Source organism: Bos taurus, chromosome 11 (genome assembly GCF_002263795.3).
Source record: "Bos taurus isolate L1 Dominette 01449 registration number 42190680 breed Hereford chromosome 11, ARS-UCD2.0, whole genome shotgun sequence".
In the NCBI taxonomy this organism is placed as follows: domain Eukaryota; kingdom Metazoa; phylum Chordata; class Mammalia; order Artiodactyla; family Bovidae; genus Bos; species Bos taurus.
The window spans coordinates 105,341,814-105,366,906 of record NC_037338.1 but is presented as its reverse complement, the minus strand read 5'-3'; the positions used below and the strand labels follow the sequence as shown (position 1 = coordinate 105,366,906).

General features: G+C 62.9%; 1 protein-coding gene across 3 annotated transcripts in view; it reads right to left on the bottom strand.

The window, feature by feature from the left end:
* The window catches only part of COL5A1 (collagen type V alpha 1 chain), a 151,216-nt gene that overhangs the window by 52,401 nt on the left and 73,722 nt on the right, over positions 1-25,093 (bottom strand). For all 3 annotated transcript variants that reach the window (XM_024999726.2, XM_024999727.2, XM_059891908.1), the window contains exons 12-29: positions 21,685-21,759; positions 20,758-20,850; positions 19,330-19,386; positions 18,436-18,489; positions 18,071-18,124; positions 16,740-16,793; positions 15,502-15,555; positions 14,290-14,343; positions 13,267-13,311; positions 12,427-12,480; positions 11,859-11,903; positions 11,378-11,431; positions 11,117-11,161; positions 10,088-10,141; positions 5,264-5,308; positions 4,891-4,944; positions 1,647-1,691; positions 1,007-1,060 (exon numbers count right to left, since the gene is read on the bottom strand). In XM_024999726.2, the coding sequence (XP_024855494.1) occupies positions 1,007-1,060; positions 1,647-1,691; positions 4,891-4,944; positions 5,264-5,308; positions 10,088-10,141; positions 11,117-11,161; positions 11,378-11,431; positions 11,859-11,903; positions 12,427-12,480; positions 13,267-13,311; positions 14,290-14,343; positions 15,502-15,555; positions 16,740-16,793; positions 18,071-18,124; positions 18,436-18,489; positions 19,330-19,386; positions 20,758-20,850; positions 21,685-21,759 (990 nt within the window). The remainder of the gene's footprint in view (positions 1-1,006; positions 1,061-1,646; positions 1,692-4,890; positions 4,945-5,263; positions 5,309-10,087; positions 10,142-11,116; positions 11,162-11,377; positions 11,432-11,858; positions 11,904-12,426; positions 12,481-13,266; positions 13,312-14,289; positions 14,344-15,501; positions 15,556-16,739; positions 16,794-18,070; positions 18,125-18,435; positions 18,490-19,329; positions 19,387-20,757; positions 20,851-21,684; positions 21,760-25,093) is intronic.

Here is a 25,093-nt window from a genome sequence, read left to right as displayed (position 1 = left end):
ACACGAAGACCTCTCTTTTCTTCCCCTCCTTCTGACGGAGGCCCGGATCCCATCTGCCTGTCCAGCACGGGACAAAGCGCCAAGCCACAGGCCCTCTGGTTCTGGCGGGTTCTGGAACGGCACCTGCGGGCCCGCTCTGGGGGGGACAATCGGGCGGCCAGCCACATGGCAGCCTCATTCCTGCTGACAGCGTCCGTCCAGGGGCCGATGCAGCGGCTGCCTCTGCGGGCCCTCCTGGGGTGCAGGGCTCTGCTCCTTCTGGACTTACTGGGGGGTCTCCAGAGTGTCCCCACAGCCTCAGGCATCTGGCCCGCCAGCCCAACCCCCCCAGCATCACCTGGGTCACCCTCCCTTCCATGGAGACTCCACCACTGGTTTCTGCGGGCACCTGCAGTGTGACACACCCCAGCCTGCTCCCCTGGAGCCGAGGCAAAATATTCACTAAAAACCAGCCAGGCTGTTATAGCCTCAGACAGCCCGGCCCGAGGTCCAGAACACAGGGGCTATGGTTGGGGGTCTGGAGAGCAGCTCAAGAGGTGGTTGGGAGCCCAGACGCCCGAAGGGCTGGTCAGGGAGCCCAGGCCCCAGTCGGGGTGTGGCCCTGCTGGTGACCCCCCCAGCAGCCTCAGGCAGGACGCAACCCTCCCTGGTGAGCTGGGCCATTTCTGCGACCCCTTCTCTCTCCCGGACACCTGTCACACTAACGATCCACAGGCACCGCTCTGCAAATCGCCCGGTCACGCCCGACTCTTTCTGACCCTGTGGACTGCAGCACTGGCCAGGGTACTGGCCAGCAAGAAAAAGCCCCCACTGACTCCCTGATGGATACATGGTGGAGGGGCCAGGTGACCCCACAGGCAGGGTTGGGACCAGGTGTCAGCTGCCGCAGCTCCAGGCTGGGAGCTGGGGAGGAGCTGGCCGCTGCTGGTGGCCAGGAGCCTCCACGGAGGCCTCAGCTCCGTCCTGAGAGGCTGCCCTGGGGCCCCTCCCTGCCCCCGACACTCACCCGATCGCCCTTGATGCCCATGTCTCCTTTGAAGCCTGGGAAGCCATCTTCACCCTGAAGGGGGACCAGAGAGAGCCTCAGTGTAGGGGAGAGAACCCTGCCTGGCTCCCCCCACCCCAGAGCCTCTGGGCCCCACCCCACGGCCAACACGCTGGGTGAGGACTCTGAGTGCCCGGCCCCGGCCCTCGGGAGCTGTGTCCCTGTTAACCCTTTGCCTTCTGTGGCTCTGGCCGGCTTGCAGCAGGAAGGCTGCAGCCCTGGGGGCCCGGCTTCACTGGGTCCCCCGGCCCAGCTCTGCTGGCACCAAGTCTCTGCCTCATGTGTGCATGACCACGGGCCTGGTAGCAGGTGACAGGTGGATTTGAGGACAGGGAGACCGACAGAAGACCCCCAAGATGGGTGGTGCCGCTACTGATGGCCTCGCAGGACGGCCAGGAGGCGCTCTCGGCCAGGCCGGGCTACGGAGGGGCTGGCGGTCAGGGGCGCTCGGTCACTGGGCCCCAAGGTTCACGGGGATCTGCGCGCACCGGTGCTGTCAGTGAACTGGGGGCTCCCACGTCAGTGGCCTGTGGTCACTCCGGTCCCCAGGGCGGCCCTCCTGGCTCCTGGCCAGGCCCCGCGGGGAGGCAGGGACACTCACCTTCTCACCCTTGGTGCCCTTCAGACCTCGGATGCCGTCTGCCCCCTGTGCGGACAGAGAGGGTGAGCAGTCATGGTCCAGGCTGAGAGCGCGCCTGGCCCCCAGCACTCGGGAGGCTGAGCGCCCCCGCAGGCAGCCCTCAGCATCCCGGTCTCAGGGCACAGAGCAGCCCAGGCAGGTGCCCCTCCACCCACAGCCTGCTCTTTTCTGGAGGCAGATGGGCTCAGGTTCCACTCTGTAGCCTGTGACGAGGCCCCAGACCTCTGTCCACTTGGAAATTCGGGGTGATGACAGCCCTCACCCCGTCCCTGCTGGGAAGCCCCAGGGTCTGTGCCTGGCACACAGCAGATTCTCAATAAACAGAGCTGTGTTCCATCTGATGGTCTTCATTCTCTATTACTATTAATACGTGGTCATTATCATAACAGCATCTAATAGCATTAATTACCACCTGGTAACACCAGCCACCCCGTCACTCTCAGTGTATCGGCTGAGCGAGAACCGTCAGGCAGGACCACTCCGAGCCTGCCGGACCAGCTGAAACGGCTCCATCCCGGGGACAGACTTGGCAGCCATGGCCCACCGGCCGGCTGGGTGCGGAGCCCGCCCCGCTGACTGCCCAGGCAGCCTCAGGCCTCCGCCTGCGGGGCCCCAGAGAGGCCGGCCTCCCGCTGGGACCCAGCTGAGCCTGCGGCCAGACCCTTGTGCTGCCGGCTGCCCTCTTGTGGCAAGAACTCCGCTCAGAACCGGCAGCTCTGAGCCTGCGCGCGGAGGCCCTGGCAGGCTGAGAAGAGCTGCGGCGGCCCTGAGGGCCGGCTCAGACAGACGCAGAGAGTGCAGAGCGGGCTCAGCTTGCGCCCTGGGGGCCGTCCCGGGCTGCTTTCTGCTCCCGGACAGAGGGGAGGCCAGGGACCCTGAAACCCCGATTTCGGGGGGTGGGGTCTGGCGCCTGCTCTCTGGCTTGCCCAGCAGGCCAGGTGGGCTTCCCTCCCCACGCCCGTCCAGAAAGAAGATGGGGAGACAGAATCGGGGGGATCCCTGCCAGACCTGAAGTTCTGTGGCCTCATGACCCGTCCGAGGCCAGGGAACGGGGCCAGGGAGACAGAAGACCAGGGCTTCCCGGCCTGAGCGCTGGCGCCTTGGGGTCTGGATGGTTCTTTGTTGCAAGGCTGCCCGGGCACGTAGGGGGTGGAGCAGGCTTGCAGACCGCTGCCCCTCAGTAGCCCCTGAAGTAGCCCCTCCAAACCATGGCACTCAGAAGCGTCTCCAGGTGTCCCCGGGGGGAGAGTCCACCCCGGGTGAGAGCCCTGGACCAGAACACCCACCACGGCCCTGGTGGCTCAGGGTTTGGGGAGGGAGAGCCAAGGCCACAGAACAGTGGCGGGGCAAGGCCCTCTGGGTCTCCGTCCGTGAGGGCACAGAGGTGGACGGGGCTTCCCAGGCCTGGAGTGTTCGCATGGGGGGCTTCCGCCAGCCCCCCAGCCCCGCGGGGGCTCAGCGAAGGGCCGTGTGACCTCACAGTGCTCAATGGACCCCTGAGAAAGGGCTAAGTCGGGGGGCGACCAGGAGAGGCGTAAAGGTCAGTGAGGTCAAAGAGCTCAGGGGGCCCCTTTCTAGGGAGGAAGGCAGGACTCGGGGAGGAAAGCGGAGGGCCTTGGTCTCCCACGGCGACGGTGACACTTGGGCCGGCCTGCACCTCCGGTCACCGCCCTCCGGGCCTCGTCACACCAGGGGCTCCGCGGGTGTTCAAGCACACGGGCATGAGAACCCACTAATCCGCGAACACAGCGTCCGGCCCTGCTCTCCCTCCCACCCTCCGCTCGCCCGTCTAGCGGGATGGCTCGTGTCTCGGATGAATTCTAATCAGGCCGACGAGATAAGCGCGTTCTCCATGAGCATCTCGGAGTAGACACCTTTCCGGCTCACAGCAGCAGCGCCCGCGGGTGGCTGTGGATCGTGGCTGGCACGGGCTCTTTGTGCAACCGGAATTGGTAAGATAAACATGCTCCGAGCTCACACAATCAGCGCGGCTGCTAGATCGCTGCCCTTGTAAACTCATCAGGCAGCGCGCGGGCCGAGGGCCTGCTTCAGAGAGAGAGGCTGCCGTCCAAGGTTCCCGACCCGAGGCGTCTCTCTGCCCCTGACCTTGGAACACCTTGACTCCGGGAAATGGAAGCTGGGCCCCCTTGGGGTCAGGATAAGCGAGTCTAGGATGAGTCCTGAGTCCCACGTGGATTTGAGGGGAGTTGTGGGGAGGTCCCTAAAACATGAAATCTTGGGTTCTCCTTCCTCCACCCCGCAGGGCAGGCGTGCACTCTGACGTGCAAAACGTTTGAAAGCATAAAGGAGTGTGAACGACACGGGTGGGGACTCCAGAGCTTACGGGCGTGTTCGCGCAAGCCCTCCAAGATAAACAAGATGTTTTATACACGTACATACACAGGATCCTTCACCTCAAATGGCAGTTGTTCTGAAGGAAAGAGCCACCCTTAGCTCTCCTGCGAAGCCTGAGACTGAAGACAGGGCAGCAGCCCCGCCCGAGAAGGAAGGGCTCTCGGTGCTCGCACGCCGGGCGCGCCTGTCTGCCGGGTGCGTGTTCAGAAAGCAGCATCACCGAAGACTAGGCTGCACGGCGCAAAGCAAACGCTCGGCTCGGGGCAAACTGACAGCCTGAGTCTGGGACACGGGGGCTCTGCACTCGTTTAAAGAGGTTCCGGGAGCCTTTCGATGGGTAAGAATAGATGGAGTCTCCCGCCCCCCCCCCCCCCAACAGCAAGGTCTGCCCAGATGTTACTGATGGGGACAGACTCTGTCTCAACGTGCAAACAGCCCAGAAGAAAACGTCCCAAATTCCCAGGCGAGGGCCCCCAGCTCGGTGCCTGGGCTCAGGACAGCTGCCCTGAGGGGCTCCAAGACCAGCAGGCCACTCAACAGGGACCGTAAGAGAGCAAGGGCGAAGGGTGCCCCACGTCCTGGAGGCCACCGGCGAGCTGCCTGCGCTGCCCCAGACGCTGGGGGGCGTGCCCTGCTCCATGGGAGCCCCTCCCGGCCCCCGGGGCCCCTCCATCACCCGCTTGGGCTCACATGCTGGGAGCGGATCACCCAGACCAGGGCTGCCCCCGCGTGGGCGGGAGGGAGGTTAAAGCGCAGGATCCCTAACACAGGTCCATCCCTAACACAGGTCCAGCCATGCCCCGCAGTCCTGATCCCGACCTCCAGGAAAACCCCAGGCTGAGACGCTCACCTTGACTCCGCGAGGACCTGGGTAGCCGATTGGACCCTGGGGGCCGGGAGGACCCTGAAACCAGATGGGAAAGTGTGTTAGCCCCATCTTGGGTGGATGACATGGGTTCACTCCGAGCTACCCTGGGTCCTTCCAGCACAAGCCGGAGAGCGGGCCTGCCCCCAGCACACTGCCCTCTCGCTGTGAGCAGAGCGGATGGGTGTCTCAGGCCAGGCCCGAAGGAGGAGACATGCGGGCGCCGCCCAGCTGCACGGGGAAGGGGGGCCTACAGGGGGTCTTCTCAGGATGGATGCGAGCAGGGCAGGAGTCCCAGATCAGAGAGGGGCCCAGTCCCACCCACCCTGGAGGGGCCAGGGGTGCAGCCGGTACCCACCTGCCCTCCCTTCTCTCCTGGAGGGCCTTCTTTGCCAGGGTGCCCCTGTCGGAAAAAGAAGGCTGGTGTTAGTCAGTGGCCGCTGGGAACGCAGGCTTCTCCCACAGCGGTCTCCAGTGTGAGGGTCAGAACCTGGGTCCCTCCTGTTCTTCCCCGCAGCGCCTTGGTCCCCCCGCCCTTTGGCCCTGACCCTCGGTGGCTTCGTCTGTTAACATGGGAATGGTGCCGGGGTGCGGCAACGGCAGGGGACGAGCTTCCAAACCCACAGACGGGCCCCAGCCCAACGGTGCGCCGGGGCCCCAACGCAGCCCGCGCCCTGCCTGCGGTGGGCAGGGTCAGTGACAGCAAGGCCATGTGTTCAAGGTCAACCAGCAAAACCACACTAGTGGCCAAGCAAGGACAGAGAAGGGGGACCAGACCTCCCAGGTTCCCAGGCACCCCAGGCCTTCAGTCGTCACCCCAGGCGACACAGATGGGGAGGGAAGCTGGGGGCAAGGGGAGAATCCACCCAGAGATGCAGAGCGGGGGCCCCAGGAACCGCTCAGGGCCCTCTCTACCCGGGTGCCATCAAGCCATTCTCAGGAACTTCACCTTCTCTGACTTTCAGACCCAAGCTGGTCACTAAGTTCAGTGCCTCTGAGCTCAGGAGCCAAACACGGACGATAAAAACAGAACCTGAGTGTTCACTGTCAAGAAACGGGGTCCTGCCCCCAAGGGCGCCAGTAAAGAGAAGCCACGGTGTGGGGTGAGGATGCTGGCAGGCCAGGGCAGCCTGACTCTAATCCTGGGAACCCCCGGGCTGCTGTGTGACCTTAGGTGAGTCGCTTGCCCACTCTGGGCGTCCTCTCTCGAGGGTGTATAACGAGAGAGGGGGTTGACTGCTCTCAGCTCGATCCTTCCAAAGTTCTGAGCTCTACCTGTGGGACAGCAGCGTTGCAGGGACGCGGACCTCACCCACTTGAACACATGATTTGTGTGTGTTCTTTTTAATTTGCGATCATTGTGAACCGGATTTGATGCCACTGCGGACAGCCTGAGGCGGTGGCCACGGGAGGGGGAGAATGCGGAAGTTCCTTTGCTGGAGGGGGTGTGGTGCCTGGGAGCCTGTGAGGACAATCAGGCGCTGGCCGGACCACGCCTGCGCCCGGGCCTGGAGGGGACACGCGGCCCGCCCTCCACCTTCCTGAGACGAGGCTCACCGCCTGCGCCCGGGCCTGGAGGGGACACGCGGCCACCCTCCACCTTCCTGAGACGAGGCTCACCGCCTGCGCCCGGGCCTGGAGGGGACACGTGGCCGCCCTCCACCTTCCTGAGACGAGGCTCACCGCCTGCGCCCGGGCCTGGAGGGGACACACGGCCGCCCTCCACCTTCCTGAGACGAGGCTCACCGCCTGCGCCCGGGCCGGCAGGGCTGCACCTAAGTGTGCCCGGGACACGTCCTGCCCCGGGGTCGCTGGGGAAAGGGGAGGCCTCCTCCCCTGCCACGTGGGCTCTTCCTGGGCCTCTTGTACCGTTTCCACCAAACCTGGAACTTCTCCGTGAAGGGACTGAGGTCACGGGCAGCTGTGGGTGGTGACGGCAGGCCCCGGACACAAACGAGCACGGGCCCCACATCTGGGGAGCGAGCCGACCCTCCACCTGGCGATGACCTTACTTACACGGTGGCCCTAAGGACAGACCTGAGGACTTGCCGAGTGCTCTGGGGGTTAAGAATCTGCCTTGCAATTCAGGGGACTCAGGTTCAACACCTGGTCAGGGAACTAAGATCCCACATGTCTTGGGGCAACAAAACCTGCGTGTCACAACTGACCTGATACAGTAAAAAAAAAAAAATTAAAAACAAGAGAATAGACCTGGTCACAGTGTTTTGGAACAGATAGTGTAGAAGGACGGATCATTGCCACGACCAACTGTGTTTTAGGGGGTACTGGGTTTTTTGGGGGTATACCAAACAGCTTTCAGGATCAGCTTTCAGGATCAGCTTTCAGGATCTTAGTTCCCCAACCAGAGATTGAACCCATGTTCCTGCCGTGGAAGCGCTAAGTCCTAAGCCCTGAACCGCCAGGGAAGTCCCCACCGTGATTACTGCTGTTGGAATGGAGGCCAGGCTTCTAAGCCGTGTTCCCAGGATGAGAGCGGCTTTGTGGGGGGAGCACAGCCCTCACGTATTTTGAGCGTTTGCAAAAGGAAATCCATCCGAGTCAGAGGGGCCAGCTTCCCGCTGTGAAGGGCTGGCCGTCTCCACTCTCTTTCCACTCGCTGATCTCTCCCCAGAATCCCGTAACCAGCAGGATTTTATAACAGAAAAGTAATAAAGCTTAAATTATGTATATTTGATATTTTCTGATTTAAAAAGTAATATATGTTCACTGTAGACAAATGCAAAAATAATAAAGCTTATTTGTATTTGATATTTTTCTGATTAAAAAAGTAATGTATGTTCATTGTAGATAATTAGGCAAGTGGAAGAGAAAATTAAACCCCTTCATAACCTCACCAGGCACGGTGACGGTGGCCAGGGGTGTGATGCAGTGCAGCTAATCTATTTGCTCTGTGCGTTCGCGTGCAAAATTGGCGTCAGAAGACGATTTTTAATTTAGTATTATATCGCGCATCTCCTCCTGTCACTGAATACTTGCTGGAATTTGACTGTTCCTGGCTCTGTAATGTTTCCATGAGCCCATGATTCATTATCCGAACCCTGTCACGTGTGCCTGGAATGACTTCTCGAAGAGTCCAGAGCAGCGTCTGCCCTGAAACCTCTTACACTTCTCAGTGGCTCTGAAATCTATCTTCCCTTTCTTCTTAACCCACACCAAGCCAACACCAAGGGGGAGAGGGACAAGTCTCCTCTTTACGGCTGGGACTACGCGACGCCTCTGTAAGGAGAGGCTTCAGACCCTTTGTCTCCTCCCCATTCACCTGTGACAAGGGCTGCGTGGCCCCCAGCCTGCAGCGCGGACGTTCCCCTCGAGGGCTCTCTGTCCCTCTCCCTGCGGCGCGGACGTTCCCCTGGAGGGCTCTGTGTCCCTCTCCCTGCAGTGCGGACGTTCCCCTGGAGGGCTCCATGTCCCTCTCCCTGCAGCTCCGACGTTCCCCTGGAGGGCTCCGTGTCCCTCTCCTTGCAGCTCCGACGTTCCCCTCGAGGGCTCCATGTCCCTCTGTCTGCAGTGCCGACGTTCCCCTGGAGGGCTGCGTGTCCCTCTCCCTGCAGCTCCGACGTTCCCCTGGAGGGCTGCGTGTCCCTCTCCCTGCAGCTCCGATTCTCCCCTTTTGATCTTTCCCTTTTCGCGTCATCACTGTTGACCTGGCACAACCACCCCCCTCGCGTCCCTGGTACACTCATATTTTCAAGTGTGACCACTGACTGGGGGAAGAGAAATGAGGACCTGTGAGAGCTGGCCTCCTGACTCCCTGGGCGGGGTGCCCCTTAAAGGCCCCTCTTTCCCCACAGCATCCAACAGGAAACGAGTGACCCCTCAGGGACTCTAGTTGTTGGAGTTCCAACTCAGGAGGGGAACTCCAGGTAAGGTCAGGGGACTGGGGGCCATGCAGCCACCTCCTTCCCAACATGCCACGTGCTAAGTCACGTCTAACTCTTGTGACTCCACGGATGTAGCCACCAGGCTCCTCTGTCCACGGGATTCTCCAGGCAAGAAGCCTCGAGTGGGTGGCCGTGCCGTCCTCCAGGGGATCTTCCCAGCCCAGGGACTGAACCCGTGTCTCTTATGTCTGCGGCACTGGCAGGCGGGCACTGAGCTGCCCGGGGAGCCCTCTGACACAATGCACCGTGGGAAACGCCCACAGACGCCCGCCGCTGCAGCAAAGGGAAGCAGCGGCCGGGAGGATGCAGGCCAGCCGTGCTCATCATGTCGCCATGTTGCTTCTCTTCCTAATTTTCCAGAAGCAGGTATTTCATCATCAGAAAACACAATTAGGTGTCGATGTATGTGAAAGCACATAAAAGCCATGTTGCAAAATTTTCATCTCTTTGTACCAAACTCACGTCAGAGACTGAGCCTCCTCACCCACCCGAAGCAGCTCAAAACAGGAATGAGACTGTGATCTGTTGGTTCAGATAAGCCTGTGATGGGTGACTCACTGGACCAAAGGATTTTCAGAGAGAAGACAGAAACAGGCCCTGCCCCACGCCAGCCAACCGCCAATCGACGGGTGGAGGGCTGAGCGTCTCAGCTCATTTCTAATGGCACTATTAACAGAGCAAAATAACTGTGTCTGAAACAATTAATTTCGCTAATCATTCTCTAAAACAGGCTCTCTACTTGGCATCAATTAGATACACTAAAAATAACCGAGAAGTAAAAAGCCCATTGGCAGCGCACGCGGAGGCTGGTGGGTGCGGACAGGCCCGGCGTTTGTCACTGTCCCGCCCCCTCCCTCGCAGCCTGGCCGCGGGCGGGTTTGTCCCTCACTCCCTGCTTCTAGGCGGCATCTGCTCAGCTCCACAGCTGCGTGTGCACACCCTGCTTCCCAGTGCGTGATCGCTAAAAATACACGCAGCGCGGGCGACGCACACGAGGCCCGGAGCCCAGCCGCCCTCGTTGCAGCTGAAAGTGCGGGGGGCGTGGGCAGCAGATGCTCCGACGCGTGCAGCTCCCAGCCCGTGATGGAAAGCACGGCCAAAACCCAGTAATTCCTGAGCCAGCAGCGGGGTCTTCATCGAAGGAGCTAGAAGAGGCAACGTGGGCCAGGCACGTAGCCAGCTCCAGAGCTGGGGAGGGGCCGTCTGCCTGGGTTCCCGACCCCCACCCCTGGGTGGGCACGGGCGGGGGATGTGAAGGTTGAGGGGGCCAGGGTACTCACCGGGGGTCCGTCAGCACCAGGCATTCCTGGGAGGCCGGGTTTGCCCAGGGGACCCTAGAACAAACCACAGACTTCATAAGCCGATGCCCCGGGGTGCCCTTGGCTGCCCACCCTCTCTACACACCCCCAAAGTCACTCTTCAACATATCTGCTCAAAAAGCATTTGCTTAAAAAGGCGGCTCAGAGCTGCCGCTCCTGCGGCCTTCGCCCAAAGACGGCGCACCCTCCGCTATGTCCAGGGCCTTCGGGTTTGGCTACTAGAACAAGACAACCACCCAGTGGAGACAGGAGTCGGGTCTGTGATGCCCTGAGAACTGCCCCCCGGAGGACGTCCTGGCTGGTGCCAGCCGGGTGTTGGGTTTACCGGGCACCTGGGGCTGAGCCACAGCCAGGCCAGGGCCCAGGCTGTCTCCCCAGCACGTGGCTCGGGGTGCCCAGGATGTGTTTAGAGTTGGCAAATTTAGCAAAAAGAAAACAAGGCCAACGACAACGAAACAAGTGCCTGCGTGCTGAGTCATGTCGGTTGTGTCCGACTCTGTGCGACCCCAGGGACTGCAGCCCGCCAGGCTCCTCTGTCCATGGGACTCTCAGGAAGAACACTGGAGTGGGTTGCCATGCCCTCCTCCAGGGATCCTCCTGACCCAGGGATTGAACCCAGATCTCTTCTGCCTCCCGTATCGGCAGGCGGGTTCTTTACCACTAGCGCCACCTGGGAAGCCTAAGAAAATGAGATGCCCGGGTAAACAGATTTCAGAGAACAGAGTCTGAATTTTACTGGGCATCCTGTATCTGTTTTTCTTCCTGAGTCTGGCAACCTTATATCAATGCATAACTAAGGAAGGGAGGCAGGAGGGAGGGACAGGGCCACAGCAGAGCCGGCCGGGTGCTGGCAGGCACCGTGCCCCCGGGCTGGGAGGCGCTGTGCCCCCAGGCTGGCAGGCACTGTGCCCCCGGGCTGGCAGGCGCCGTGCCCCTGGGCTGGCAGGGGCCCTGCCGCAGGCTCACCCGCGCCCAGCACAGCCCACCTACCTTTTCTCCTGGAGGCCCGATAGCGCCCTGGGGGCCCGGAAGACCCTGGCAGGGAGAGAGTGAGCAGGAAAGGTCAGGGATTTCTCGAGCCAGAACCCCTCCCCGCCGTCCGCCCATCATTCCCCAGCCCCGTCCCAGGCCACCTCCAGGCCGCAGGCCCTGCTGGCCGACCGGCAGCGCGGGGCGGCCCTCAGGGGCCACTCAGGCCCTGGGTTCTGTCCCCCAGCTCCCACTGCCCACAACCCCGCCCTGCTCACTCACCTGGGCACCTGGGTTGCCCTGCTGCCCCGGGGGGCCGGGCTCTCCCTGGGGACCCTACAGGAAACACAAGCAGGCATGATGGGGGCTGCGGAGCTCTCGAGCCCAGGCGGGAAGCCAGGCCCGGGGACCCCAGCTGGTGCGGGCGAGGGCACGGCCACCCAGCAGGGACATGAGACGGGAGCCACCGGGAGAAAGGTTCTATTCAGGTCACCCACTTCTGTTACAGGAGACCCACACGGCGCGTCTCGGTGGGCGTGGTCACGGCCCCTGCCCTCAACCAGCCCGGCCGGGGGATGAGGACGCCCTGCCCCTGTGTCCCCTGGGCTCGGAACGGGGCAGGGCCTCAGCCCGTCCTCTCCTGCGGGAGGCCCGCACTGCCCGTCCCAGCCCCCTCTGTCAGGGTGGCCTGAGTCCCCCTCCCACGCCCTGCGTGGCTGTGACCACCGTGAGGCCATGGTCGGGGCGGGACCCCTGGACTTACCACGTTGCCTTTTGGGCCTGGTTGACCATCCATTCCCGTCACACCCTGGGTGGCATTGAAACAGAAAAGAATCAACAAAGCTCAACGGGCAAAGCCCAGCGAGCACGGCTTGGTCCCTGCCCATGAGGTCAGAGGACGGCTCGTCCTTCGTGGGAGGGGAAAGGCTTGAGCCCAGATAAATGCTGAGATTGGCTGCAGGTTAATGGGGCTGCTGGGTTCATTGCGGGGGGCACCCTGCGTTCTTGGACAGCTGAGCGGGGGGCCCGGCCCTGGAAAGCCGCCCCCAGACAGAGCCCTGCCCCACCATGGGCTGCTCCTCCCTTGAGGACTGTTCGAGAGGGTCCCGGCCAGCACACGCAGGGAGGAGACGGGCGTCCTGGGGACTCGCCGTGTGTGGAGAAGGTGGAGTGAGCCCAGCCCGCCTCCACGCCTCCACCCGCAGGGCCATCCTCCCCACACCTCACACGGGTGCTGGGCTGGGTGCACAGCTGTCAGTGTGGGGGGCTGCCCGCAGGACTGCGCGGGCACAGCTGGGGGCAGGGACGGGGCAGACAGGCAGGGGACTTACGGGCGGTCCAGGGGGGCCTGGGGGCCCCTTCGGCCCCAGCAGACCTCGCGGCCCCTGCAGGAGAGAAGAGCAGAGACCGTCAGACTCGGCCCAGAATCCCGGCCCCCGCCCCGCCTCCCCTCTCAGCCCCCCAATTCCCGATGTCTCTGCTGCCCGGGGAGTGTGGCCGACACCCCTCCCCGCCCGCTTCCTCTGCTCACCCCACCCCAGCTCTCGGCCTCGGCCCTGGGGACCAGGGGCGAGGGGGGGCCAGGACTGGTCGGGGCTCAGTCCCCATCCCCGGCCGGGTGGGCGCTGCCCCTCGTCCTCGGGGGGTCACTGCCTGCCGTCGTGGCCGCTCCCACCCCACACCAGCCGGCGCTTGATTTCAAGGGCCCTTCACTCTGACAGAACCTTCTCAGACGCCGTACAAGAGACAACTGTCCCCATGTCCGTTGCCACTTAAATGTGCTTCACGGTTTTAATAACCACTCACATAAATGTTTTCAGAAGTTAATAACCCAGAAGGCATCGCCTAGGCCCGGCTTAGAGGAGTGTGGTATGGATGAGCCTCCCTGGAGGCTAAGCAGACACCTGGGGGGTGATTCAGTCCCAGCGAGCGGGTGCACGCTGACCCCGGGGCCCTCCATCACGGACCCTGGACCCTGCAGTTCTCTCCCTGACCCAGGCTCAGACCGACTCCTCAGCGTCGCCCTGTTCACCTCCCCGTGGTCCCCCATTCCGTTCCCCAGAGTCCCCAGATTCGTCTGTCTCAAGGCTGAGCCCTGTCTAATCTGGGCCCTGAGTCGATCCGAGAACACCAATGAGAGACACAGAATCCCACCCGGTCCGTGCACTTACGGGCTCCCCAGGCAGCCCTCTGGGCCCGACTTCCCCATCGTCGCCCTGTGTGGGGAAGAGAGGCAGAGATCAGGGACACGCCACGCAGCCTGGGCCCCAGAGAGACGCCCTCCCTTCAGCTCTGCCGGAGCCTCGGCCCGGGGCTGCCTCAGCAAATGCCAGGGCTACTAGCCCTTGCGCCAGCAGGAAAGACCCGGTGCGTCCTCCTCCTGGAGGCGAAAGGTGAGGTCATGGCTCACAGACCACAGCCCCGGGCAGAAAACATCCCTGGTTACCTGCCAGGTGCTGAGAGAGACGAAAGATAAACTGCCTGGCAGAAAGCAGACAGAGACGGGAAGATGATGGATGACAGGTACAGCTTTAAAGATAGGCAGACAGACAGACAGACGAGAGATAAACTGATAAGAGATGGGTGATTAACAGATCACAGATGGAGAGATGCACGCACAGATATGTAGGCAGACGACAGGAAATTTAAAGATAGGTAAATAGACGTAGCCCACCAGGCTCCTCCGTCCACGGGATTCTCCAGGCAAGAGGACTGGAGTGGGTGCCATTTCCTTCTCCAGAGGTAAATAGATAACACACAGACAGACCGACGGAGGATGGAGGCAAAGCCCAGACCCCCAGCATCCCTCCCTGCTGGGTCCACACACGCCCATCAGTCTGCCCCACCTCCAGGGCAAGGACAGTCACTTTCGGGGCTCTCTCCGCCTCCCTCCCTCCACAGAGCCCGCACTCCGCCCCTCGAGGCCTCCATCTGCCCCTCGCTCAGATGCTGAGCTCATCAGCTCCCCTACAATGGCTTTCCAGAGATCACGCCCTGGGGCAACCAGTCAGAGGGCTGACGCCCACATCCGTCAGCTTCAAGGTCCAAGAGCCGTGTCTACCGGAAGGAAGTTGGGTGCAGCCCACTGACGCCCCCGCCTCCCCGCCGCTGACGTGGGTGCTGGCTGCTGCCAGCGCCTGCAGTCTTCAGAGGAGACGGGCGGCAGAGTGCCCAACATGCAGTGGGGTACGTACCCTTTCTCCGTCTTCCCCCGGAGGTCCCGGTGGGCCGGACGGGCCAGGGTCGCCCTAGGAAGGCAAGCAGGGTCAGCACCAGCCCCCTGGGCGGGCACACACGGCTGTCTCAAGGCCCCCATTTCATCTGCTTCTGAGGCTGAAAATCCCACCCCACTCCCGGGCCTTTCCCAGAGTCACAGAGGACTGTTCGGAAAACACGGTGCCTTCTGGCTCATTGGGAGGCATGGCTGGCCGGCAGGACGCTCCCCTGGGCTCAAAGTCCTGGAGGCGGGTCAGCTAGGGTGGCACCGAGGTCCCACAGGCACCCCACGACCCGCGGCAGCATCCGAGCGGCACCCCGCCGACCTCTCCCTATGAAGCAGGCTGCACCCCAGCCCCATGCTGCCCCCGAAAGGGCCACCGCTCCGCACTGTGAGGGTCAGCGCTGGCCCACCCGGCACCCTGCAGCCTCAGGCCCTGCACACCATCGGCGCTCAGCACCTGCTCGTCGGTGGCCCAGCCTGATCGGGGTCCCCGGGGTGGGGGGTTGGAGAGTGGGCGCAGCAGCTCTGGCTACAGCGCTACAGCTGCTCCCAAGGCAGCACAGGCGTGATGGGTGAGTCGTGTGACAAAGCCAACACGTGTGTGGGCGCTCGTGTGTGCACACGCGTGTGCCGTACACACATGCATGTGCCTGCGTGTCCAGGATGTGCCAAAGCATCAAAGAATTGACAGCATCAGAGAAAACAGGTGAGGGAGGAACCGTCACGGAGCTGCTGGGAGCGTCGGCTGCGGATGCCTGAGTCGCGTTAGACGAGCCGGGCCACAGCCCCCGCCCCGACGGCCGTTCACAGGGAGGCCACGTGGGGCCGGCCCGCGTCCCGGAGTCGCCCTTTAGTGGTGCAGGGAGTTCCGGCCGCCCCCGCAAGGGCAGCTGTCGGGTTTCCTGACGGTGTGGAGGCCTCTGAGCAGAGGGGGCCTCCTGCTGCCTGGCCCCCCTGAGGGACGGACCCTGGTGGCCCTTCCGCCGTCAGCAGCTGGGGAGAATCGGGCCCTCCGTGGGCTGAGCTCACGTCCCCAGGACGTCCTGTCCATGTCCAGCTCCCCTCCACGAGGCTCACTTAGCGACCACCCTGGGATCGAGGGCCCGGCCCCCCAGGAAGCCTAAGCCTGCCCCGAAGGGCCCTCAATAGCACCTCTCCCCACGGCCCCCAGACAGCACTCACTCACCCGGTGGCCCTTCTCCCCCGGCAGCCCCGCCAGGCCATCGAAGCCGCGGTCACCCTGCGGGGAGGACAGAGGGCAGCTCAGCGCAGGCCCCACGGCTCCTCTGTGGGCCCCGGGTGGCGGTCCACACAGCATCTGCACACCCAGGGCCCCCACTGGCCACCCCCCAGCACACCAGCCACAGCCCTGGGTCCACGTTCCCATCTCTTTTCCCAAAACCCCAACCAAGGCCACACAGAGACAAATGGCTTCTGTCCCAGGGCCACAGACAGTGAGACCTGTCCACGGAGACGCTGAGGCCTCAGACGCTGAGGGCTGCAGAGTCCGTGAGTGTGCGTGCACATGCAGTCACACGCCCGCTGGCTGCCTGTGCCCCTCACCGCGACACGCCAGGGCCCAGAGTGGCGCCCACACCCCGGAGGTGCACCTTCTCGTGCGGTGCACGGCTCAGCACTGCCCTTGGGCCCTCGGGCACCCCGGCTCCCCGGCCAGCCCTCCTCCCGCCACCCAGGGGGCCTCCTGGGGCCCAGCTGCCCGCCTCGTGTGTGCTGCAAACCACACGAGGGAAGGCTAGTCCAGCCTGAAGTCTTTTTGCTGTTGAAACAAGACGGCCACCGACTGGACAGACTCAGGAGCGTCTCCTCTTGTCACCAAAGCTCCCTGAGACCAGGAGGGCTCCAGCTTCGCTCAGGACTCACAGCGGGCACCCGGGGGCCGACCCACGCCAGCTGTGGGGTGGGCAGGGGCAGCGCCCCTGAGAACAGCTGCCATCCCCACTGTGGGCTCCTCATACAGCCCTGGACAAACTCTTGCAGGGCGAGAAGGATGGGTACCAAGAACAGGGCTGGTCCACCCCAGATTCGGGGACAGAGGGACAGGCCCGCCGCACCACGGCGGCCAGGGTCGTGGGCTGCCCTGGGCTGCAGCCTCCTCAGCCAAGGCAGAGGCTGCCCTCAAACACACCTGAGCTCCCCGAGTACAATGTCTACTTGCTCCCTGCAACCCCACGGAGCTCAGACTCTGCAACCTGGGCAAGACGACTTCCTGCCCTTGGACTTGAGTGACCCATGAAATTCACCCCGCTGAGTCCTGTCTTCTCGTCCACGTGCCAGAGGGGCGGATCCAAACTGACCCTCCTGCCCCCGGACGAGTGCACTCGCCCGTCATCGCCATAGTCCTCACAGGTCGACGGCAGGGGCGATGCTGACCGCGGACACCAGGGGGCGGTGACCGGCACCTACCTTGGGGCCAGTCTGCCCAGGCATCCCTCTCGCTCCATCACTGCCGGCTCGGCCCTGGAACAGAGCGGGCCAAGGTGTCAGCACAAAGCAGAGGCCAGCGCACGGAGGGCTCTGAGGAGCGGCTCCCTGTGACGTCAGACAGAGGGCCCCGCAGCCCCCGCAGTGGGCTGGCCCGGAGGACCCAGACCAGGAGTCCCGGCTTGCTGGTCACAGGTTCTCATCTTCCCAGGCCTGACCATCCTGAACCTCAGAGCAGGCACAACACCACCATAAACCACCCAAGTGTCTGCCACGGACCGCTGAATTCCAGCAGGGGTCAGGGATCTAAAAGGTAGCCCTTTCAGAATCGGCCGTGTACCCCTCTGCCCGTGGACCTGGGGCCTTGAGGGGCCAACTCGAGACAGCCGTGCTTGAGAGCCATTCACTCTGTAACTTCCCTTCTAACTACGATTAACTCCCAGGATGGAGGCCCCCAGACCACTAGGGAGTGACTCTTTTTTGCCTCGAGTGCTTTGCAACTAGAGCAGCAACTGGCGACCAGTGATCAACGTCCTTGCAGAGAGGTTCATCGACACGAGAAATGAGCATTCCTTTCACTCAGCAGAAACAGTCAGTTGATGGAAAGATCTGCTAGTGAGAGTCTGATGTGGGTTAATTAGGATTTCCCCAGCTGGCGTGGACGCTGCTCATGAATTTATGTTGGGTTAGAAAGGCATGCGCCCTCTGTCAGTCACGACGGTAACCCGGAAGCAAAGCAGTTCCCTCTATTGACTTGCCAGCCCAGACAGAGAATCTCGGAGGCTGGGACGGGGGAGGTGCGGCGGGGGTCTGAGAAGCCACCCGGCTATTTCCCCCAACAAAACCGAAGCCGTTTCTGGAGAAATGAGGCTGCCCCAGAGAAGGAAGGACCACTGATCATTTTGTCTTTTACATGCTTGCTCCCAAAGAACCTGGGAAACTGCTTTAATTCAAAATGTGGGTTAACAGGGAGCTCAGCTCGGGGCTCTGTGATGACCTAGGGGTTGGGCGGGGGCGCTGGGAGGGCAACTCAGGACGGAGGGGCTCCAGCTGTGCTCTCAGCCACCTCACACCGTTGCATAGCGGAGACCACCACAAGAGTGCAAAGCAACTATGCTCCGCTTTAAAAGAACACGTTGGACTGTGTTCAGATGCTCCGGACAGAGGCTAGGTGCAGGGGGGCTCGCTGCAGTGGGATGGGACCCACCCAGCCCTGGACACAGACGTGTCCTTTGAAGGCGGGGGAGCCCGGCCAGCGAGACTCAGCACCACCACCGCAAACGCAGCGCCGACTCCCGCCGAGAAACACTCACCCTTCTCCCAGGCTTTCCTGCCGGGCCAGGCGGGCCCTGCACACCCCGCGGACCCTGTCCGGGATCAGAGGGCAAAGGTCAGTAGCGTGTCCGCTTCTTGGAGGACAAAGCCAAGCCTGGACCCCGTGCTCATCCCCCTGGCCGCCCAGCTGTCAGCACGTGGCGTCACGCAGACAGGCGCAGGGTCCGCGGCCCTGAGCCAGGGCAGGATGGGAAGCAGCCCGCGCAGTCCCGCTCCGGACCCCACGGCTGCTCCGCCTCCAGCTTTGCATCAGAGAGGGCAGCTCCCCACACTCCGCTTCCCTGACCAGAGGCGGTGACAGGGCTCCATCTTCCCAGAGAGAAGGCGGCCCCGGGGTACATACCTGAGGCCCCATGTCTCCTGGCTCACCCTTCAGACCTCCGCTCCCAGGAGGGCCCTGGGGAGACACGCCTGGTTAGGGGGTGCCCAGCACAGGTACACAGGCTGCAGGGGTGGCTGGGGAGGACTTGAGGGGGTGAAGGACCCGGGGCTGCGCCTGGGCAGGGCCCCCACAGAGCCCGCCTGCTGCCTTGGACACACCCCGAGGGACGAGCAGTCATTTAACTGGTTTGCATCTCGTCCCGGGTTGGAAGGAAACCCTGGACGGGCACGCGGGGGACCCCTGGGCTCAGCACACGCTCACTTCTCTCCAGGACGGATCTGCCCACCGTCCGTCACAGCCCGCAGTCCAGGGCCGTGTGTGGACACCCTTGTCCACTGCAGGGCAAGATTGCCAGATGCCGGGAGGGCACAAAATACACCCCAGGGCCAGGGGCCAAGCCCACCCCCTCCCAGGGACAGAGAGAGGGCCCTGTGCGCCTCGATGCCCCGGCTCCTTGCAACTGTAAGGGCCACACAAACCCCCGGAGACCCCTCTCCCTGGCCCTGGGATGCCCGGCACACGCTGCCCAAGGAGTCGGGCGGGAATCAGGGTCTGCCTCATGCTGAACTGGTCAGGATGGTAAACAGCCTCAAAAGAAAGAGGCTTGGAGCCCCCGGGGTGGTGAGGCTTGGAGCCCCCGGGCTGGTGAGGCTGGGAGCCCCCGGGCTGGTCAGGCAGAGTCGTGGTCAGTGTAAGTGCAAGGGCTTCCCTGCTCCGAGGGCAGCCCAGGCCTCTGGTGCTCAGGGCACACCCCCCCAACCCAACCACCGCAAGATGCTCTGACCCGGTGAGCTGGGAGCCTGATGGGCAGGGGCCAGTGGGCGGCACCCACCCCCACACCCCAAGATGACTTACCATGGGACCCGGTCTCCCAGTGAGACCCATTGGGCCAGCAGGCCCCCTCAACGCCAGCTGCAAGGCAAATGGGACATGCTGAGAAGCGGCTGGTTCACCTGTCCTGACAGGTGGGAAGGGTCGGTGTGAGAGGCCAAGGACAGGAGCCTCTGTGGCGGGAGGTCACAGGGACCCCGGACTCCCCTCCTCCAATCCTCTGGGCTCCCAGTGACAAGCACCAGCAGGGCGGCAGCCGGGTGGGTGCCCAGAGCCTTGGGCTGACCCTTCCTTCTCCCCACCTGCCCCGCCATCAGCCCCACACCCTCACAGGGAGCGTGAAACGCGGCTGCCCTGTGGGGCTGGCTGGGCATGTGTTGCGCACGAGCTGAATCACACATTCCCCGAGAGGCACTTCCAGCGCCCGGGGGTTACATCGGGGAGCCTTCAGGGGTGAATGAAGTTCTTGCCCCAGCCATGGGCGGCACCCCTGCAACCCTGCCCAGGTGCCCGCTGCCTGCCCGCTGCTGAGGCTCACTCCCGCCTGCTTTCTCAAAGGGCCTCTTCCACACCCATTGTGCAACTGTTCCCTGCATGATGCCATTTCAATTTTGGAAGATTCTGTGTTACAAAATCTTAAGAGCCCATCACCCACTTGGCTTCAGTCAACACACCCACAGATTCAAAGGCCAGCCAGGCCGGCCCGTCAATAAGCCCAGTGGCAGGGGATGGGGTCTGTCGCCTGCTGACTGCATCACACAGCAATTTGCTCCATGGCAACGACTCCGTACTCGCTGCCCTGTAATTCATTATCCATGCACTCTGATCATTAGCATCTATCCGCGGCGACAGAGCTACATAAATATCACCAAACGAGGGACTCCTCAGCAGCTCCTTGCGACGCCCCATTACGGGCACTCCAAGGAAGGATGGCCCACCCCGCCGGGTGGCATTTGCTCTTGTCAACAGCAATCAGCAATCTGGAGCCTCGTCAATTAAAACGCAATTCACTCATCAGCTCGTTTGCCGAGAGCAGAGTGGTAAGGAGGCTCCTTGGGACCCTCAGGCGGAGCGAGGGGCTTTGGAGCCCACCAGCTCCCCCGACCCCAAGGTTCAGGCTCGGCCCAGCCTCATCACAAGGGGCCCCCCAGGAGGACGTGGGGTCTGTCCATCCCAGAGCCGGGGGGGAGGCAGTAGATGGTTGAAGAAGACGGGGTCAGCAGAAGCCAGAGGGGCTCAGCGGCCGTGTCCATATCTGGGAACCTGGGCCCTTGGTGTGGACAAGGGACCCCTGAGAAGCCTCCCCCACCTCTCCTGGTGCTCACCAGGGCCCCCAAATGCACAGGGATGACTGGACACCCCCACGGGCTCCTGAGTCCCAGGTGAGCACCCCAAGTCAGCAACCTTGCAAGCTGGGCTCCGAGCCGCCCCCCACACCCCAGCGCCACTCACCCGGGCCTGTTGCAGGATGGCTTGAGCTTGGGACTCCTGCGCGGAGACCATGGGTCCTTTGGAGCCCGCGTCGCCGCCCCCTCCGAACCGGAACTGCAGATGTAAGACTGGGGTCACTGGGGGTGCACGGACGTGGGCGTCCATTCTGACCCCTGGGCTGAGGGTGTCCAGCGGCCTCTCAGGTGACAGCAGAGCCTCGGGGGGGGCTGGCTGGCAGCTTCCAGTCCCGGGCCTCCCCCCTGCTTATTACGCCATCCGACTGCCCGCACAGGGCTGCCCGTCTCTGCCCGACAATTCCAGCCCTGGGGATTCTCCCCTACCCCAGCATCCATGGCATCTCCCTGAGACCCCAGAGCCCCGTGCCAACGCCCATGCAGAGGGGCACACGGGCTCAGGCAGAAATGGACATCAGTCCAGACCAGCCCTCCACACTCGCCCTCCCAGCCTGGGCTTGCCCCGTGCCAACGCCCATGCGGAGGGGCACATGGGCTCAGGGAGAAACGGACGTCAGTCCAGACCAGCCCTCCACACTCGCCCCGCCGGCCTGGGCTCCCCGAGAGGGAGGTGGCCCGGGTCCTCTGCAGACCCCTAGGGTCAGGAGCAGGTCACATTCAAGGAGGGAGTGGGTGGCTCAGGGGTCCAAGGGAGAGGGCAGGTGTGCGGCGATGGAGAGGGACGCCACACAGCTTCTTGCAGAGCTGGGCTCTGCTCCCGCCCTGGATGCTGTCAGAGGTGGAGACCCCGACCTTGGCGTCCACCCTGCCGGGCCAGCAGGACACTCCCAGGAGCTATCTCCACAGGAAGGCTGGCCTAGGCTGGAGCCCATCTGTGGTCAGGGGATCGACCCCCTGGAAGCAGCCCAGGGACCCCCCCAACTCTGAGCCCCGAGCCTGCCCACCCCAACGCCACATCCGCAGGTACACTCACAGGCAGCATAAGCATGGTTCCAGGAGGGCCGGGCAGCCCGTCAGCACCAGGAAGGCCTGGGCGTCCAGGGGGACCCTGCGGACAGAAGGCAGGAGAGTGGGTCAGGGCCCGGGAGGGAGCTGGACTGGGGCGACGTGAGCGGGCGACGTGAGGGGGCGAAGCGAGGGCCCGCGGGAAGCACACTGCAAGCACAGAGCAATGCAGGACCTGGGCGCAGGCCGGGCAGATCCTGAGCCCGGAGGAGGGGGCTTCACTGAGGACTGAGGCTGAGGAGACCCCGGACCAGAGCAGAGCCGAGGGGAGAGGCAGAAAGCCTGGAGTCTGTGATCCAGAGCGGCAGAGGCCACCCCGCGGGAGGCAGGCAGGGGCGAGGCATCGGGGCTGCCACGGCCCCAGGAGCGTCCCTGCCAAGTGTCCCCCCGGTGCTGACGGCCGAGAGGCCAGCTCATCCCCAGGCCCCTCGGCTGTGCCGGTGGAGCAGATGCTGCACTGGCCACATCCCCTCGTTTGGACGGACGCAAGGTGCTGGCATTCCAGGGGGGACGGACGGGGACACAAGGCCTCCTGAGCACTTCGAGGCCCCACCTCTGCACAGACACCACCTCAGCGCTCAGCGCTGGTCCCCGACACCCCCAGTCCCTGGCAGAGCCTCTGACTGATTCTGGCCCAGGTCAGGCCTAGGTGAATGTGGCACGGATGCACGTGTGCCTCGTCGCTTCAGTCGCGTCCGACTCTTTGCGACCCCATGGAGTGTATGCAGCCCACCAGGCCCCTCTGTCCCTGGGATTCCCCAGGCAAGAGTACTGGGGTGGGGTGCCATTTCCTTCTCCAGGGGAGCTTCCTGACCCAGGGATCAAACCCTCGTCTCTGATGTCTCCTGCGTTGGCCGACGGGTTCTTTACCACTAGCGCCACCTGCAAAGACCCCTGAACATGAATAATACGGCTTCTTGTCAAAAAAGTGTTTTTATCGCTCAGCTTTTCACGGAGGCAGACGCCCAAGCAGCTTGCCGAGGGTGAGGTTCGCGTGCAGACAAGTGCAGCTCACGCCCCTCAGTGAAAGGGACCGCCACCGGCCCACAGCGGGGTGCCGACGGAGCCCTGCAGGCAGCAGGCACTCACGACTGCAGCGTGACGCTCCCGGGGCAGACGCAACTGACTCCCAAGCCCCGGCCCAGAGGACCAAGCACGAGGGGTCCACCCCAGATGGGCCGGGAAGGGCACGCCCGGCCCGGGCCGGACCCCCACCCGCCCGTCTTCTCCTTTGTGGTGGTTTTACTCCAGGGCCGATCCCTCCTCTTGTGAAATGTGGCAGAAAACAGATGCCTGCAAAGCGGAACGTGAAGGCTCCCTCTTGATTCTCCAGGAGTAGCCGAGGATAAAAGCCTGTAGGTGCCCAGGGAGGCCGGAAGCACACGCACCGAACACGCAATACGAATCACGCCTGTGAGTCCACGGGCGGAGCGGCGGGGGGCAGTTCCCCTTTAAGGAGATGGTCTTGCACGCGTGTCCGGCAGCCTGTGCCTTCCCTCTGCCGCACGTGGAGGCCTATTTGCGAGCTCGGCCTCACTCCTTCCAATGGCGTCAGAGGTCCCCGCCCTCACAGGCTCCTCACTGATTGAATCCGTCCTCCTCTGATGCATGTTTGAGTCCAGTTTTCATTAGGACACAGGCTGCCGTGATGAAGCTTCAGGCATCTTTCTTCCCTCTTTTTTTTTTTGGCTGAGCCATGAGGCACGTGGAATCTTAGTTTCCCATCCAGGGATGGAACCTGAGCCCCAGAAGTGAGAGTGTGGAGCCCCAGCCACTGGACCGCCAGGGGAGATTCTAACCGTCTTTCTTAGGCGGGTGCTCAGAAGCAGAACTGCTGGGTCAGAGGGTCTCTGCAATACCCCCACCCCGACTTTTTATTGCTCACAGGCACAGCTAAATGGTCCTTGCTTGCCATTTTCGAAAATAAATAAATAAATAAATTCCCAGAGGATAAAATTTACTTAAAAAAGAAAAACCCAGGATGTGCTTTGCCAGCCAGACTTCCTCTCAGAAATTCTACCCTGACAGCTGCTCACCGCTGAGCTTTCTGCCTCTGAGTCGATCTCAACACAAACCCCAGACTCAGAGCTTAGAGTCTGTGTGTCCCAGGGATGAGAGGCCGTCCATGTAGTGCCCACGGCCATGTCGTGCGGGCTCGCACGTGTGTGTGTGTGTGCTAGAAACCAGGAAGCACACTGGGGCAGCCCCTCACCCACTAAGACCCCCTCCTGCGCTTTCTAAGCCGTGGGGGTGAAAATTCAACCTTGGGGCCCCAAAGCATCTTTGCCCTTGTGCTGACGTTATCAACTACACTGAAAACAATTCCCAAGAGCATGTTGGTAGACAGACAAAAGTCTGGAAACCCCGCAAGAGAGGGAAGGCTTGCCTGTGGGAGAAACCCCCTGTTTTAAGGGATCCTCCTGACACCTTAAAATCTGATGCGAGTCCCATGCAACGCCACGCCTGTATTCTCTGTATTCAGCGCTGCTCAAAAAAGCTGTCAGCCAAACTCTGCCAGGCCCTGGGGTCTGTGTCTCAAAGACTCTGCCCTCCAAGCCAAAATAGGGGTCTGCATCCCAGCCGCCCCGCCGCCCTTCACTGGACTCGAGCTGAGGACAGGGCCGCTCTGTCCATGGCCTGTGGCGGACGCAGGGCTCGGCCCAGCCACCAGGTTCAGGGCGACCTAAGAAGAGCCGCCCGGCCTCTGTGTGTCTTTTGATCGCTGCCCTGAGCCGGCCAGGCAGACGCTGTAAAGCGCTGGTGCTGCGGGGCAGGCCACACGCGGACCAGGCACAGACACAAGGGCCCTTCCGGGTCAACAGAGGGCTCTCCCGAGGCCGTCCTGGCCTCGGTCGCGCTGGTGCAGACAAGAGGGAACAGAGAGCTCAGACACTGTGAAAGCGGCTGCCGGCTCCAGCCCCGCTGATCCAGAGCCCGCGACTCAGCAGCAGGCGGGTCGGGGCTCATGTCCGGCTGCAGAGCCCAGCCGCGGCCCACAACAGAGAGGCAGCAGGCTGGGTGGGGAGCGCTAGAGACCAGGCGAGTCTTCAGGCTGGGATACTTCTGCTTTCCCGCTTCAGAGAGGCCGGGAAAAGGAGAGAGGGGCCGCATCAGCCCTCAGACCCTCAGCGTCGGGGTGGTTCGCTCAGGTCTGCTCCTGCACAGTCGCAGTTTGGGGGAGGCCAGAGGCGTTCGCAGTGGTCACTTCCTGATCTAGATCTGAACACTGGCTACCCTTGTGGCTGGGGCCAGAGCCTGGGGGGAAGCTGCACCCCTCCCCCAAGGACTGCCTTGGTCACGCCCTGTAGCAGGAGAGGGCCGGGAAGTCCCAGACAAGCTCACTGACATCTTCTGAGCCCAGGAGGCCAGACAGGCCT